Below are 16,756 nucleotides of genomic sequence, written 5' to 3' on the forward strand. Positions count from 1 at the left end.
TATTCCAGATATTATTGAGAAAGTAATTTACACCTTAATCCAATGTTGATAAATTAGAACTGCATAATCTGCAAAACCTAAAAACATTAATGTTTATAATTAAATAAAATGTCTTCAGTGTTGAAAATTTCACATGTCCCTCGATAAATTTATATTACAACTTTAGCTTAAATGAGTGTCATATTCTTGAATGTTTAATCAGTTTTCTCACACATGTATGTAGGTAATATGTTTAATTTAAAAAGCTAGAAATTTGAGTTTTGGGATAAGCATTTGATCCTAAACTTTCAGTTCACAATACTAGTGTAGCTGGTATGTTGTTTTCTGTGAAATATATGAATCACAGTGACTTTAAACTTTTTTTTTATAGCCCTACCTGAACCTATCCTTCCATCCCTCCAAAAAAATTACCCAGTAAGTGCTTCTTATAAATTACTACATAATATGTTTATTAAAATGATTACCTTCCACATGAATGTTGCTGTTACTTTGGGATGACAAAATATTAGACCATGTTTGTTAGAACTCCACAATGCTCCAACATGTGTATAGAAAGAAAGCAGACTGACACATTCATCCTTTTCAAATACAAATAAAATTTTAAAAGCCAATTCTGATTATGACATTTGGCTGAGAAATATGAATTACAGTATTTATTTCTATAAGTTGTATGCATGCCTTTTTTGTTAGCTGTGGAAAAGGCAATACCTACAGTTGGATTTCTCTTCTTTCAATGTCTTATGCACTATTAGATTTGTTCCAGAGGTTTGGGGAATCTCCCTGGGAAGATTTGGGAGGCATATGTTGGGAGAAGAGTAATTGGATGTACACCTATGAATCTAGATTGTATTTTGTGTTTAGAACTGCAGCATATTATCTTATGAATTTTGAACTGAATACTTTATTAGACACACAAGAAATTTGTCTCCAGTGCAGATGCTCTCAGTGTACATGCAGGGCAACAGAATAATGATAATCATCATCATAATAATATCAATAAGGGGGGAGTAAAGAAGATAGTAAGAAAGATAAATAATAATACTACAGCCTACTACATGGGTAAATACACATAGAGATGATCCATTCTGCATGGCAGTACTGTGTTATCTCACCTTGCCCTGATGGTAATCTACCTTTTAATGTTTTACAGGTAGGCCTTGACTTACAACAGTTTATTTAGTGACTGTTCAGACAACAGCATTGAAAAAAGTGACTTATGACCGTTTTTCACACTTACAACTGTTGCAGTATCCCCATGATCACTTGATCAAAATTGAGATGCTTGGCAACTGACTTATATTTGGTTGCATGTGATCATCTTGTGACCTTACAAGCAAAGTCAATGGGAAAGCCAGATTCACTTAACAACCATGTTATTAACTTAACAACTGCAGTCATTCACTTAACAACTGTGGCACAAAAGGTCGTAAAATAAGGCAAAATTCACTTAACAAATATTTCACCAAAAAATTGAGCTCAATTGTGGTCGTAAGTCGAGAACCACCTGTAATATATTCACTTTGAACTTATTTCCATAATGATTTTTTGCTCTGCTTCTGCCCAACTATTTTTTAAACATTCTTGTGAAAGTGATGTTGCTGATAAATTTTGATGCTGAAATATATCAAAACATTGATATAATAGAAAGATGTAAACTAGCATGCAGGACACTAAGAACAAAGTGGGTGATTAAAGTATGACAGTTGCATAGAAAATGTGGAAGCAATTTAAAACTAACTCTGCTCCTCTTATATCAAAATAACTAATTAAAAGTTCCTGATTTCAGGATAATGCTTGGTAAAGTAACGTAGTAGGGTCACTCATTTTTATTTTATGAAATTGTTATTGAAATAAAAAGTTGAACAAAATTTTTCATTGAAATTAATGTATAGTATAAAGGCTTTTGATATTTAAATACTTAATTATTAAGGTTCACCGTATTGGAATATTTCCGTTTTCAGTTATGTTGAATCATTAAAAGATCCACACTATATATGTTTATAATCTCAGTGGAAAAAATGCTTTTTAAAATGCTGGACATGCACAGTTATATATCTAAAACAAGTAACTGCACATTATTAAAAGACTGTAAAGATCAGTGGATAGTTTTTTGACATAGCAGCATTTTAAAAAAGTAGTTTTAGCTGAGATGTGAGAATACCAACTCTTAAAGTAATATTTAAGATCAATAAAACAATATTTGATTTAGCAATTGCAGTTTGCAGTTATACATGTCTTTCTATATAAATATTTTCATACTGCAATATATTTGAAATGGTATTATGTCACCTGTTTATCAATTAACACTGCTTATTAATATGTAAGGATTAGAGGGCTTTGGATATAGTTCAGAATACATTCTTTGGATCATACAGAAGTATGAAAATGGCACCTTGATTCACTAAAACAACCATGTCATTTTCCAGACTTACATAGCTGCTGCAGAAGCTACACATTACAGAAATCAAATGTGGCTGCCTTTATATGATGTTGGGTTTGTGTTTCCATGGTTTTGAACCAAAGCATTGCATAGCCAAAGCACTGCACAGCCGTAATAACTGGACTGCTTTAAATATAGTTTATTTTGGATATTTAGCTTGGATCAGTCTGCCGATAGAATAGGACTTTCAAAATTAATCCTACTGAAAGGACGGAGAGTTTTTTTCAGTACAAACACCAATTAAAACTGGATGTTATCCTCCTGGGAATTTTTCAGTGTTGGATAAAATCCAAATAGTGTATGCCCTCAAGAAAATATCTAAGAGGCATTAATTGCTAATGCATCGTTGTGTTTAAATCAGCATGTAGGTCTACTTAGAATTGAGTTTAGAATTCTGTTCAAAATCACAGGGAGCACTTCTTGAAAACTACTTCTTTAGGCATGTTTAACCAGAAATAAAGCAACAATTGCTAATATAGCTCTATTTGAGAAGCAATTTGTGACTGTAATATTATACACATCTGCTGAGATGTACATTTTAAAAATTCAGAAGAACGGTCCAGTATATTTTGTATATTTATCAAGGGGTAAAGTAGTGTGAAAATATTGCTTAGTTGCAAAAATCATGATAGCACCTTTAAGTAAGCAAATGTTCCCAAGGACTTTTTTGTTGCAAGGTGCCTGGAAATGACCAGATGCCAGAGCACTTGGGAGCAAACCACAGAGGAAGCAGAATCAAAGGTAAGGGACTTGCTGCATCAGATGCTATGTGGGACACTTTGGGAATTGCAAATGCCAGATTAGGTAAAGACTGGAATACTTTAATTTAACTCATTGTATAATTTAGCTTTGTCCATAATCTGGCAAGATTACTGAATAATCGGTGTTTATTTAAATGATTTGGCCTTGTATATGTTTTCTTCATTTATTTTTTCTCCTTAATGTGGTCATTGGCATTTCCTGGGATAGTTTTCATATTGCTCCATTTTTTAGGGGCTTTTTTAAGCTTTAAATTTGTAAGCTGCCCAGAGTTACCATGTGATAAGATGGGCAGCCAATAAATTAAATAATAAATAAATAAAATTTAACTTAACCATTTTGCATTAATAACTATAGAAATTCATGTTGTCTTTGTTGTAATCACTGTATGCTCCTGTGTTAGTCAACATAACTAGTTTAGAATATCTGGTGTTTTCAGCAACAAAAAGCAGAAATTATGTCTTTCTGCCAAGGGATGGATATTGCTTTTTTTTTTTTTTTTCAAAATGGCATTTTTACATACTCAGAATTACACAAGCATAACAGCAATTTGGAGAGTTTTTTTTGGCTACTGTGCTGTTAGGAACTAAAAGGGTCTTTTAAAAAGAGTTAGGTACTGCAAGCAAGACTGCAATGATCCATTCAACCAACTTGAAGTTATTTGTTTGGATACACTCGATTTGGGCATTCAAAATGAGATTTCCCTATGAGTATTCCCAGGAATACCTCTTCCCTTCCCCACATCAATATTACTCAAATTACATTAACTCTTTCCATCTACATACAGTACATAAGGTAGATTTCTTAAGGAGAGGGCAGGCTTGTGTGATTGTTCTTGCTCACATGGAAGTCAGTCACCTGAAAACTGAATAGAGCTACATATTTCTGGTTTCTGATGTCTTCAGGATGAATTTCTGTTTGATCCAGTTTGATTAACAGAAGTGCAGTGCTTTAGTATAAGGGTGAGATGGTTTAAGGAGGAGGGATTTAGATGCATTGAATTAGATTAGGATAAAGAAATGTCAGAGGACATTGGGTGGGCTATTTCAGGAAAAAGAAGGTTGCTAGTGTCAGTTTCAACTTTTGGTCTGGGGAATCTTGGCTTAAACTGTTGGTAAACACCAAATTTATATGGACAAGACCATGTTTATCTATGAGTTGGGGGGGATGAGTAGGTGGACCTGGTTTGTGTTACCCAGACATGATTTGGACAGCTAATATTGCTAAAAACTATTCTCCTGGATTTCAGGTTAATAGCAATTTCAGTACCAGGCTGGGAAGTGGAGATGCTGTGGTTGACCTTCAAAGACATTTGTAGCTAGGGACTCCTGCTGAAATAGTAGGCATATATGTTTAATTTAGCCATGACTTTATGTTAATTTAGGGTTTAGTTTAGTTATACTTTATATACATATAACTAAACTGAGCTATATAGGGTTAATCTATATGTTAATTTAGGTTTAATTTAGGCTGCATATATGTTAATTTAGGCCAGGGGTGTCAAGCTTGCAACGTCATGTGACGTGTCATGGCGTATCGCTACTTTTTTTCCATTGCCGGCAATGGGGTGGATGCGGTTTCGCTATAATGCATCAGCCCCGCAGGCCGGCAGTTTGACACCGCTGATTTAGGCAATGGGGACAGTCTAGGGATTATGCTGTTATGCTGATTATCTTGCTATCTGGGATAGCTTCCTGGGCTCTGGACTTGATGCCAAGACTGGGTTTGGAGTTCTCTTACCTGTTACTGCGGGATAATTCCAGGTTTCATATATTGGGTATTTGATCCAAGAGAGACCAGGTTTTTATAGTAATTGTGGGTTTATTTCAAGTATTAGTTAACCGGACATGCATATATACTTATTCGTAAACTTCTGGGAATCCTAGATTTGTGTTGGATCAGATTTGTTTTGTATTAAATCTGGAGAAAAATGAATTGCAGATCTGAGTTTAAAACATGAGCTATTTCTATCACATGAAATTTCTGATTAGGTTCTACGAATTGTCACACAAATTATCTCTTCCCCTGTTTTGCACAAGTGCATTTTTAGCAGTTACAAAATTATGACTCCATTGAGGCTAAGGCTTTATGTTATAACCACTGCCCCACCCCCAGTCTTATCAATTGAAATGTTCTTAATTTGACTGTATTGTATGCCTCCTTTGGATAGGCATTTAACTAAATGCATTTGCATTTTAGAAATTTACAAAGAAAGGCAAATTTGCATCTTGGCTTGGCTAATTGCTGTCATGATTAGTGCTATGTCAGAGCTCACAGGGTGGGTTTGGGTAATAATTCCCTCTGTGCAGCCCATTTTATTGTTTTATTATGGAGATAAAAGGTGGTAGCTGCATTTATACAAGCCTTAGGTTTTGAAGAGATACAGTGCAATATAATGCAAAAAAATTACAATTCCCCCACCACTTCCTTGATTTGTATTTTATAACAACCTTGAGCATCTAAAGAATGCTTCTTACTACGCCCATTTCTCAAAATGGCGAGGTAAATCCTTCTGAATCCCATCAGAAGTGTTTAAACAAAAATACCCCTCTCACTACCACATAGCAACCTGCATTATTTATATATTTGGAGATTCATGAAATGGTCTGTTTAATCCTTCTGAAACTGACAGAATCTGTGTCTCTAACTTATGTAATCTAAGTGAATAGGGGGTTTTTATTACACTTTTCTATCAGTTTTCCCTGAGGGGCCTCAGTTACACTATTTTGTGTGGAAACTTAGAAATGGGATTATTTGCACTTTTTTAGAATGCAAACTGGCACAAAATGCAAGGAGACTCATGGAGGTTTCCTGTATATTTGTAGAGATTTCCTATATATATTAAAGGAAATTTATTTTTCTGGCCACCACAGTAGAAGAAACTGTTCAGCTTTACTTATCTTGATAATTATCAGCTTCAAGAACAGCTGCTGTTTCCATTGTTTAAAACATATATATTGAGATGCATTTAGCATCATGTGTACTTCCTCCTTGAGAGAGAAAAATAAACCCATGCATTCTGTACATCAGACAGATATTAATGTCCATTTCTTCTATTGAAATTGCTTGGATACATTGCCTTATATATTTTTCTTCATTGTATCTTTCTGAAGTTCATGATGTTTTTTTCTAAAGTGATTGACCAAAACTATGATTTTTCAAATTTATGGGTTCATAAAACAGTAATTGGTGACATGGTATATCTTTTCACCACTTGGCAGAATAACATAAATAAATGGCTGATGCCAAAATGATCAGTTGTTAAGCTAGCATATTATAGATAATTTTATATTAATCGCCAAGCAGGAATAACTTATGGATGATCACAAGGTCAACAATTTGGTGTTGTATCCTTACTTCAGAATGGAATGGCATAGTGAAAGGAATAGCTCTACAGCAGAGCAAAGATGTTTATATGAAAGCAAAAAATCTGTTTTCAAATTTAGTTACCTTCTTTCTTTGTTGGTCTTGGCTTTATCACTCCTTGCTGTAGTACATTGAGATTAGTGAAGAATGTTTCAGAAGTGTCAGAAGACATAAAGGCTTTACATCTAGAATGCTATGTAATTGATTAATAACATTATTCAAGTAATTGCTTAATTTTTCAGTTCAGCTGAAACAATTGTTATGAACATTTGATAACAACTTTGATTTGTTACATGCAAATGGACCAGAATGGTAAAAGTCTAGAATTGATCCTTCCTGTCACTACCTTTTTCAGAAAAGCTTATATGTGTAAGATTTAATTGAGGATTGATGACTGCAAGTGAAATATTAGATTGCTCAATCAAAATAAAAATGCATTTATTGCCTGGGAAACATATATGGGTACCTATATGGCACAGGACCAGGTTTTTATTTATTTTATTTTGTTTATGTATTTAATTTCTATAGCCACTCAACACAACCAAGGGACTCTGAGCAGGACCACGTCTCTATAGGAACACCTACCTGTCCTACCAGATCAGATAGGATGACCATGATCCTACTCCTTCCTTTAAACATTATCATCTTATGGGAAGTGGCCTTTTTCCATGGCAGTCCCTGCCCTGTGGAACATCGTTCCCCCTGAGGTTTGGCAGGCCTCTACCTTCCAAGCCTTCCAAAAAGCACTTAATATTTGAGTTTTCCCCCAGGCGCTGGAATAGGGTGAAGCAGAAGAGAGGATTTAACAAGGAATTGCAAGTGGGAGCTTAATTTTGGTGCTAGATTTTTAATGTGTATTGTTTTCATACATATAATTTGTTTTTATTATTGATGTTGTTTTAATTATTGATTGGGAGTCACCCAGAGTTTGATATAAAATGGACAGCTACGTAAATGTTTCAAATAAATATTAAAGCTTTAGCTACCCAATACAGAAACTAAATATTGCAAGAGATTCTTAAACTATCTCTTTCCTCTATTTTTCTTATCCATGTTTTAAGCATGTTATTTAGTTTTATTCAAATCAGAAAACAGGATATTAAAGTTTTTATTTTAATGCAGTTAGTCAAAAGAATTAACTGAAGCAAAATCAATAAACAAGCCATCATCACTTTCTATAAATATTTGTCACTTGTATCCTACTGCTCTGCAGAGAAACTCAGATGCGCATATATGAAGATTTCTTGTTAGGGTGGCTGCTTGGTTGTATTCCAGCACTTTGCTCTCCTGTTCCATTTTATGGGACATTTTTAATTATCTGGCAGCATGACAGACCTTTTCCTTACTTGCTATAAATTAACAAAAGAATTAGATTAAATGTGTACAATTTTCTTTGCATTAAAAAAAGAAGTAATTTAGGTTGGCAGGTAATGGTCAAATGCCTGAAGATTTAGGAAATTTATGAATGGCAGAATGATAAGCAAAAACAACTAAAAGCTGATATACCAAAACTTTTAGAAATCTTTCAACTTCTCTCTTGCACAGACTTTGTACTTTTTTCTACAGTGTTGTGTAATATGAAGATTTGAAAAGAAGCAGGCAATAACCTGCTCAAAACTATTAATATTACTTATTTTGTAGACGAGAGGCTTGCACATTGAATTTTTAAGAGACTGATCAAATTGGCATATTAAAGTAGGAGTTCTATATATGAAAAGAACGTATTTACTTTTGAAAGTATCTGAACAGATTATATACAGCATCACTTCTGGTCCATAAATAGGACTTCAACCTCTATTTTTGTTTCTTTGTCTTTACAGGAATCTTTTGATCCTACTATGCAGCTACATCTTGTACATCGAGCACCATGCACCATCCCTCCTTACATTTCAAAAAACCAATCTACACTTGGAGAGCTATTACTAGGTTTCCTGAAATACTATGCTACAGAATTTGAGTGAGTGATCAACTTTTCATTTTAACAACTTTTCTGGTTGCTTTGTTCTACTCTGGTTGCAGTTTATAGATGAGTTCCAATTCTTCTCTATTATCATTTAAGGAGCAAAGGGTTCCTTTTTAGTAGCTTGTTTATAATGGAAAAAGAAAGCTGGATAGAGATAAGTTAAATGCTTACGTGTAGAGACAGGCTTAAAATGTATGACATAATCTACTAGTTAGATTTGGCAGTCTCTAGTTCACAGTTGTTCAAATGGGTACAAACCATATTTAAAGGAGCTCTGTTATACTTATCTAGGTAGATGGTAATGATGGTGACACAATTATTTGGTATTATCTGCATTGCTATTTTATCCTGCTTTTCTATATCTAGAGAGGTACTATATCTTCTCTTGTAGTGTTTAAGATGGACTCATTAAGATCTGGATCATTCTCTCTGGCACTGTGATACTGGAGTTCGTTTGTTTTTTCCTTTAAGGGTATCTTATTTTGTTCTGGTGCTCTGTGCTTCTCGCTGCTATTCAGCACCAAGTGCCATTTCTTAATTCACAAGGCAGTTTTCAGTGAAAGGATTCATAGGAGTCTTCTCCATCATTGACACTTTATATGTGGATTTCAGCTCCCAAGATTCCCTGGTCAATATGGCCATTGTTAAGAATCCCAGGAGATAGTTCATACATGTTGAGAGCACTTAGATTAAGCAATGCTGTTTCAGAATGAAGTTGCTGCCTGATGTTGCTATGCATTTAGTTAATTGTGATTTCTTCATGGTGATTTGGCCTTTTGGTTAAGTTTGCAGTATGTAAACCTGAACTGTTTGGCAGGATTAAAAATAACATCATAGCAGAACTGGAATTAATTGTACAGTGGCATCCGTTAAATACAAAGTAAAACATTGAAGCATGATGATTTAATTTTGCTTTCTTGTTGCATTTGAATCAAGTTACATGAGCTGTGTTTCTGCTGAGTTACATGTGGGTGTTTGGAACAAAAACTGTTTCTAGTTCACTGCCATTCTTTTTATTGCCTGTAAATAAATTCTGGAGAATAGTGTGGGAAGTGACCAGTATTTTCCGAGATAGTTTTAAGTTTATAAACTCCTTGGAATTTGCAACATTCATCTGTGCTTTGCATAGGTGATACGAAAACAATGAGTTCTGTCCCCTATAAGGATTTTTATCAGATTTGAGGGAGACAGCAGTCTTTGCACTGCTCAAGTTTCTAGAGAAGTCAGGAGGGTAGAGCATGTGTTACATGAGGCTAACAGAAAGTGCCCAGGCCCATACAGGAGATTTTTCAAAACAGGGATGAGAGCAGAGCCAAGCTCCTTACTTTGTGTTAGCTGCTGGTAAAATTAACAGACATGCTTGGCCACTTGAGCCTGACAGCTAACCAGCCTACAGTCCAGACAGGACAGTTACTGATGCCACATCTTTACAGGAGAAAATGCTCTCTACCTTGTACACAAAGCGATACCCTACCCCCTCCCTGTGTTAGTGGGATAGCGAAGTTTTCATCCTTTTAAAACTGATCCAGAAAGAAAACAGGAAACTGGCAACAACTCTCAGACCCATGGATTAAAATCTGGATTTTCCAGGAAAAAACTCATAAAAACTAGAACAAATGCTTTTGAAGGAATTCATAACAAGTTTAGGGAGGGATTTGTATTAGATATTGGTGTTTTCATTTCTGTCTGCAAGTACACCAGTCATGTATATTTCAATATATTATAGACATCTTGGGTTGTGCTTGAGGAAATAGGTACCTTTTGTGATTTTAAAATAATAACTTGAAATTTCATTCTATTCTTTTTAAAGTTAGTTTTTAATTTGTAATACATCAGATCAGTGGTTCTCAACCTGTGGGTCGGGACCCCATTTGGGGTCGAACGACCATTTCACGGGGGTCGCCAAACAACGTAGTCCGCCATTTTTTTCCCCCTTTTCCTTAGCTGCGCTACTCCCTTTCATTCTATTGGCTTTTGAAAGCCAATAGAATAGACTCTCTTGAATAGAGTCTAATTCTATTGGCTTTCAAAAGCCAATAGGAATTGTCCAGGCTGTCTCTGCCCTGCTGAGCCCACCAAAAGTCCCATTCTGCAAACGGTGCTGCACCAGTTGAGTAGTCCTCAACTTACGACCGGTTGAGTAGTCCTCGACTTATACCAGTTGGGAGTCACGGCATTAAAAAGGTTGAGAACCACTGCATCAGATTGTACTGCTTGGAGCATTGTAATGCAATTGGGCCATCACCCAAGGAAGGGCTGAAGCACTTTTTACATTCAATTTTATATGGACAGGAAATGGCATTATTGGAATTACACCTGGATAAGGGAGTAGACGTCTGGTGGGGAACTTGTTGGAAGATACATGATGGCAGCAGGATCTGCCATGTTGCATTACTCCAAAACAGGTCTCCCATGTGAAGATTCAGAGGGTTTCTAAGATCTATGGCCATCTACCTTTTGGGTTTATAGTTTTATTTTTAAAACGAAAGTATTGTCTTGTCCCTTGTACACACAGGCATAGGCATTTGTTCCCCTATTTTCTAAACATCTCTAAACTTGTTTAGCAAAGATAATAGAGGCTTGCATATACAAATGTTGTTTTTATTTCCAACTTGTGGGCTTAGATTAGAATGGGAGGGAATGCTTTAGAGATCTCCTGTGTGTTAGTGGGAAGAAATTTTTATCTGCCTACCATCAGAAGACTTCTTGAGGGACAACTTGTCACATTCCGAAACTGTTGTACCTGCAACCAGGTCATCCAGTCCAGCCACCTCAGTATGACCCACTGACCACTTCAGTTAAACAAAATAGGATGCTTAATTGATTATATAGAGGCCTTTGATTCAATCATAAGGTGCGGACTACACTTAGAAAAAAGGGAATCTCAGAATATCTCATTTTCCTCCTGAGAAATTTATATTCAGGATTAAGGGACAGTTCTCCCCTCCCTATAGTCCGATCTGATTTGAATTCAGCAGCCTTTTAAATGATTTATTTCCTCTTCCTGGATGCAACAATTGTATTTCTATTTCTAAGGGACGTAGATAGGAACTTGTGTTAAAGTCTAACTTTTCTAGGATGGTAGTCCACTCTAATATTTAAAAATCATTTCCCAATGGCTTTTACATGAAACCTATTACATTTTATTCAAAAATTTTAGACAACTATTTTCCCTTTCTGTTTGCTAGTTGGAACAATCACATGATTTCAGTTCGTGAAGGCAAAGCTATTCCAAGACCGGATGGTATTGAATGGAGAAACAAATTCATTTGCATAGAAGGTAAATTCTACATCCTTGTCATAATTTATGTTTTCTAGAATTGTAAATTGTCTGCTGATATAAAGTAATTTTTTAGTTTTTATTTAATTTTTTAGAATTTTTAGTTTTGCTTCTGGGTGAGTGTAGCTCTGGGACTCATGGGCATTACATTAAGAGTGAGACAAGGCTTTGCACCTTTTTTTTTTTCTTTTTGGTCCCTTCAAATCAGTTTTGATTGTAGGCAACTGCCTGGACTAGTCCTTAAAGTTTTCTTGGCATGGTTTTATTTCAGAAGTGGTTTGCCATTGCCTCCTTCCTGCTAAGAGAGAGTGATTGGCCGCAGCTGGTTTTATGCTTAAGGCAGGATTAGAACTCACAGTCTCCCAATTTCTAGCCCGACACCTTAATCTCAGACCAACTGGCTCCTTTGTACCTTTGTTGTACATTAATTTGCTTGATTTAAACTGCCCAAAATAGGAAAAATTGGGGATGTTTGCAGACAGATGCTGAGAGTAATATATAGGCCCTAGGCTGCCTACTTCTATATTACATGGACAAGGTAAAAGGAACCTCAGGCTTATATATTTTTTCTCTGTGTGTGGTTAGGAATTTAGTATTTTGATTTGTGGAAACCACTGTTTACCATTTCATTAAACAGGCTAACTATATTCCTCTCTGTTAATTTGTTTTAAATAGTAATAATGTATTTATCCAAAATAAAAACAGCCCTCCACTAAAGAAAGTTAGAAGCAATATATATCATATGCCAAATTTTAATGTGGGAAGAGAACATTCTGGAAAACTCTGGAATGCCCCCCTTTCCTCCAGACTATATTGAATCAACTTGCAGTTCCTGGGGTGGAAGTTAACCCTCCAAATCAGAGGCAGGTTCAGAACACCCTTGAATTGTTCTGACTTCATAGGATTTACTTCTTGAAATCACATCAAGCCATTCCCAGAAAACACAGAATGGGAAGAGGTTCAGCATTATCCCAAGGGATATTAAATTGAATGGAGCTACTGGTTATAAATAATTTCTGAAGACCTTCCTGGAAAGCCATGTTTTCACTATTTATAGAAGGCCTTATGGGTGGCACTATATATGTACAACACTTTTTAAATGTAGTTACATTTTTGTTCTACTTTCAACTGTTGAAGTGGGGAATTTTGTTTTTGCTAGAAATGTCTTTTTAATAATAAATTAGCAAAAAAATTTAAAACATTCTAAATGTGTATTAATTAAAAATCTGTCTTTAGGGATAGATGTAATCAAGGGATATATAATCAATTGATAAAATGCACGGAAAAGGATCATTTTGATGTTTCTTTGCAAAGTAAATTAAATTTAAAAACAGCATTGTGAAAATAGTTTGAAATAATGTCAATGATTCCAACAATTTTTCATAAGTGTATAGTTAGAGAACTGCTACTTTATAGATAGATAGATAGATAGATAGAGATAGATAGAGATAGATAGATAAACTGATATGTAAATATAAGTAAAATTATACATAATTCAATTTTTCCAGAACCTTTTGATAGAACAAATACTGCTAGAGCAGTACATGAAAAACAGAAGTTTGAAGTTATCATAGATGAATTTCAAAAGGTAAAAGTACATAAATCTAATAAAACATTTTATTTAAGTTAATTGTATGTAACAATTGTTCCAGGAAAAGATTTGTCTGTAATAGACACAGTGTATATATCTATTCTCTTCATTTTTTAAGACTGCTTTTCTGTACGTTGCTGACAATGACACAACTTCCATTTCCCAAACAGTTACTCCAATATACCTGACAAATACCTTTCAGTGTTGCAATTTTCTTTCAATATAGTCACAGTAAATTCCTCTTTAATATACTTGTTTTCCTTAGATTGACTCTTAAGAATTGGTTAAGTAATTATTATGGCATCTTGTTTGACTATAGATTGATTTTTATTTACAAAGCGAAGAAATGTGTGAAGGGTTGACAATGAGGAATTCATTCTGTCAGTAATCAGTTAGTCACAATTTTGCCTTTTGTTCATGTCCCTCTTTTCTCCTGTGTTCAGTGGGCTGAGAAAAAAATGACTGGCCCAAGACATCTTACGTTTGAACTTCAAGCTGAGTTTTCCTAATGCGAGGGTTAGGGTTGGGCAATAAGTGATATCACCCCTAAAATCTGAATTTCTAAATTGAAGTACTTTTACTGTGCAGTTCTGAATCCATAGAACTGAAAAGTTCTTTGTTTTTGAATTGCATTACAGTTACAATTTAATTGTCATGTTTTCCCGAAAGTAAGGCCTACTCCAAAAATAAGACCTAGTTTGATTTTTGCGTATGAGCCTAATATAAGCCCTACCCCAAAAATAAGCCCTAGTTTTGGGGTGAGGCACACACTTAAAAATCAAGCTAGGGTGGGGGTGGTGTGGATCTACCCCATGTGCCATGCACCCATTTATCTTGCAGCCAGGCCTCTCCTTGCTGGCCCATTTCTTCTGTGGCCTCTTCTGCATTTCGCAGTCACAAGCCTTTCCAAAAGGCCTGTGCAGCCAAGAACCGAGCTATGGATTCAATACATAGCTCGGTTCTGCAAGACCTCTGCAGCCAAGAATTCTGAAAGGCAGAGGCCTTCCAGAAAGGCCTGACTGCAAAATGCAGGCCAGAATGCACCTGCAGAATGAAGCTTCTTCTTCAACCCCAGAAGAAGTGGACCTGTTGGGCGAGGCTGTCGGTGCCGGAGGTGAATAAGACATTCCCTGAAAATAAGACCTGGTGCCTCTTTTTGGAGGCAAAATAAATAAATAAATAAGACCTGGTTTTATTTTCAGGGAAACACAGGTACAAAATTACATTTTGTGTCTGTTTTGATTGACTTCTAATCCATTTTGGGAAGATTAGGGCAGGAAAAGGCTATAATATATTTAAAAAATCCTTTCCTCCCCCTTTCTAAAAGTATTTTAATACAATATGAAGTTTTGCTTCTCAGAAACCATAAGAGTTTTTATTAATGGAAACATTTAATGCAGTTTTATATATCTTTGTTATTATTATGAGTACTAATATTCTTTTGATGTTGTTGTATGATTTTAAAAGTATGACTATACTATACTAACAGAATTGTATGATCTGTTCTCTATCCTGTAGTCATGGCAGAGGCTGAGAGACAGGAAGGATTTGAACTGTATACTGCCTGTAAGAGGAATTATACAAAAAAGATGATGGGCCTCTGTCTCACTAACTGGACTTTTCTGCCCGGGATGTGATTTTTCTCCCTTCCCTGCTGCACTTTTTTTAAGAAGAGAATTTTCTTTCAGGTTTTTGGTAGGAAAATTTTTTGTAAGAATTCAAAGAAGATTGCAACCTTTATAACATTAAATCAATTTGAACACTGGCGTCTGGAGTTATTCAATCAGTGACCAATAAAGAAACTACTGCTGTAATACGAATTTTGCAAAATCTGTTGCAGTTTGATTTCCTGTTATTATGTATTGTAGTAGTTTATGCACCCACACTAAATACTGAAACAGAAAGATGAATGTATGACAGCCAGCAGTGATAATAAAAGATATAATGGTGTACTTTTCCATAAGAGTAAGAAGTACAAGTCAGTAGGCCCTGCTTTACAACTATTAATTATAATATGCACTTTAGCTCATTCCAGTTTTAATACCATAGTAATAAACACCAGCTTTTAAGCAATATTAACAACTTAGTCCTGATTATTCCTATTGATCCAGGCTGATTCTCATTGAAATCATGACTTGTATTTGGCCTATGCTAATTGCATACAAGAATCTATTTGATTAGATGTTGCTGTATACAAGAATGAAAATCTTCACAAAGAAATGTAAATATTGAGAAATATATGTATTTTATTTTGATTTGATTTGATATTTCCCAAATATGCAGAATTTTATCACAGGTAACATTCAGTAACAGGAGGCCCTAGCTGTTGTCTGAATTAGTACATCCCAAATATGCAATTATTGCTTTTTTGAAGAATTTCTGTCTATGGAACCTTAGTTGAAATTTTATAACTAAGAGTTCACTAATATTTAGGCTGTAGTGTCAGATTACTATATTCTAGTGATCATGTACTGTAGTGCCTTCCTGAGGGAATAAAAATAAACAAAACAGAAGCCTAGGTACTGCAGATCTGAAATTTTTGTCCTTTCCTTTTTACAAAATGAAGTAGCAAGAGTTTGATGCTCCTTTCAGACCAGCAGTAGCTTTAAACTATTATGAAGCAGATGGAAAGCAAGCACAATCAAAAGTGATGGTCCCCTTAATTGCATTTCTGATACAATATGAAAAAATGAAAACCTGCAAAGGTTGTACTGCTGCCTGTACATCCTAGCTATATAAAATTCTTGCATCACAATAAATGTAAGAAGTGTACTCTGCACTTCCTCATGCTTTGCTCCAGGATGTGGATCTGCCCTGAGTCAGGCTCTCAACATATTCTTTCTGTATCAATAATGTATTGATGATTGCTAATCGTAACTGCTACAATAACATTTTTTTAAATTTTTGTTTCTGTGTAAATATTAGAACCGCTATATAACTTGGGATTTAAAACCTTAAATTTTAACTTTTTTTCTAAAACTTCTTTTAGATCTGCTGTAGCACAATTTGTGCCTCTTATATTTATTGCAGACCAAGTAATATGTTAACAAATAATTACTTTTCATTGGTGTCAACCTTGCATTTTTTTTCTTTAAGTTTAAACGTTTTATTGTGTTAAGTGGAATAAAGTTTCTCTGTTGAAAATAAAGTAGTTTTGTTATACGGGCTTGTTTTCTTTCAGTCAGCTGTTTAATTTCTTTTTCCTTTTCTTTCCCTAGCTTAAGCTACTAAAATAATTTATTTAGCCTTGCACAATTTTGTCATTTTTGACCTTATTATATTAGAACATTGCCCATTAGATTTGTGCAATCCTTGGAGTTTAGCATGCCCAATGGCACAAACTTACCACCTCTATGC

The 16,756-nt window shown here is 34.9% G+C and overlaps 1 protein-coding gene across 5 annotated transcripts in view; it reads left to right on the plus strand.

Moving 5' to 3' along the window:
* TENT2 (terminal nucleotidyltransferase 2) overlaps positions 1 to 16,550 on the plus strand; it is a 36,066-nt gene extending 19,516 nt beyond the window's left edge. For all 5 annotated transcript variants that reach the window (XM_039343448.1, XM_039343444.1, XM_039343445.1 and 2 more), the window contains 5 exons: positions 371 to 414; positions 8,386 to 8,522; positions 11,717 to 11,808; positions 13,317 to 13,396; positions 14,918 to 16,550. In XM_039343448.1, coding sequence (XP_039199382.1) covers positions 371 to 414; positions 8,386 to 8,522; positions 11,717 to 11,808; positions 13,317 to 13,396; positions 14,918 to 14,992 — 428 coding nt within the window. In that variant the 3' untranslated portion in view covers positions 14,993 to 16,550. The remainder of the gene's footprint in view (positions 1 to 370; positions 415 to 8,385; positions 8,523 to 11,716; positions 11,809 to 13,316; positions 13,397 to 14,917) is intronic.
* Positions 16,551 to 16,756: the final 206 nt, after the last annotated feature.

The sequence above is a fragment of the Crotalus tigris genome, unplaced genomic scaffold (assembly GCF_016545835.1).
Source record: "Crotalus tigris isolate CLP2741 ecotype Arizona unplaced genomic scaffold, ASM1654583v1 scf7180000017853.129334, whole genome shotgun sequence".
Lineage (NCBI taxonomy): Eukaryota > Metazoa > Chordata > Lepidosauria > Squamata > Viperidae > Crotalus > Crotalus tigris.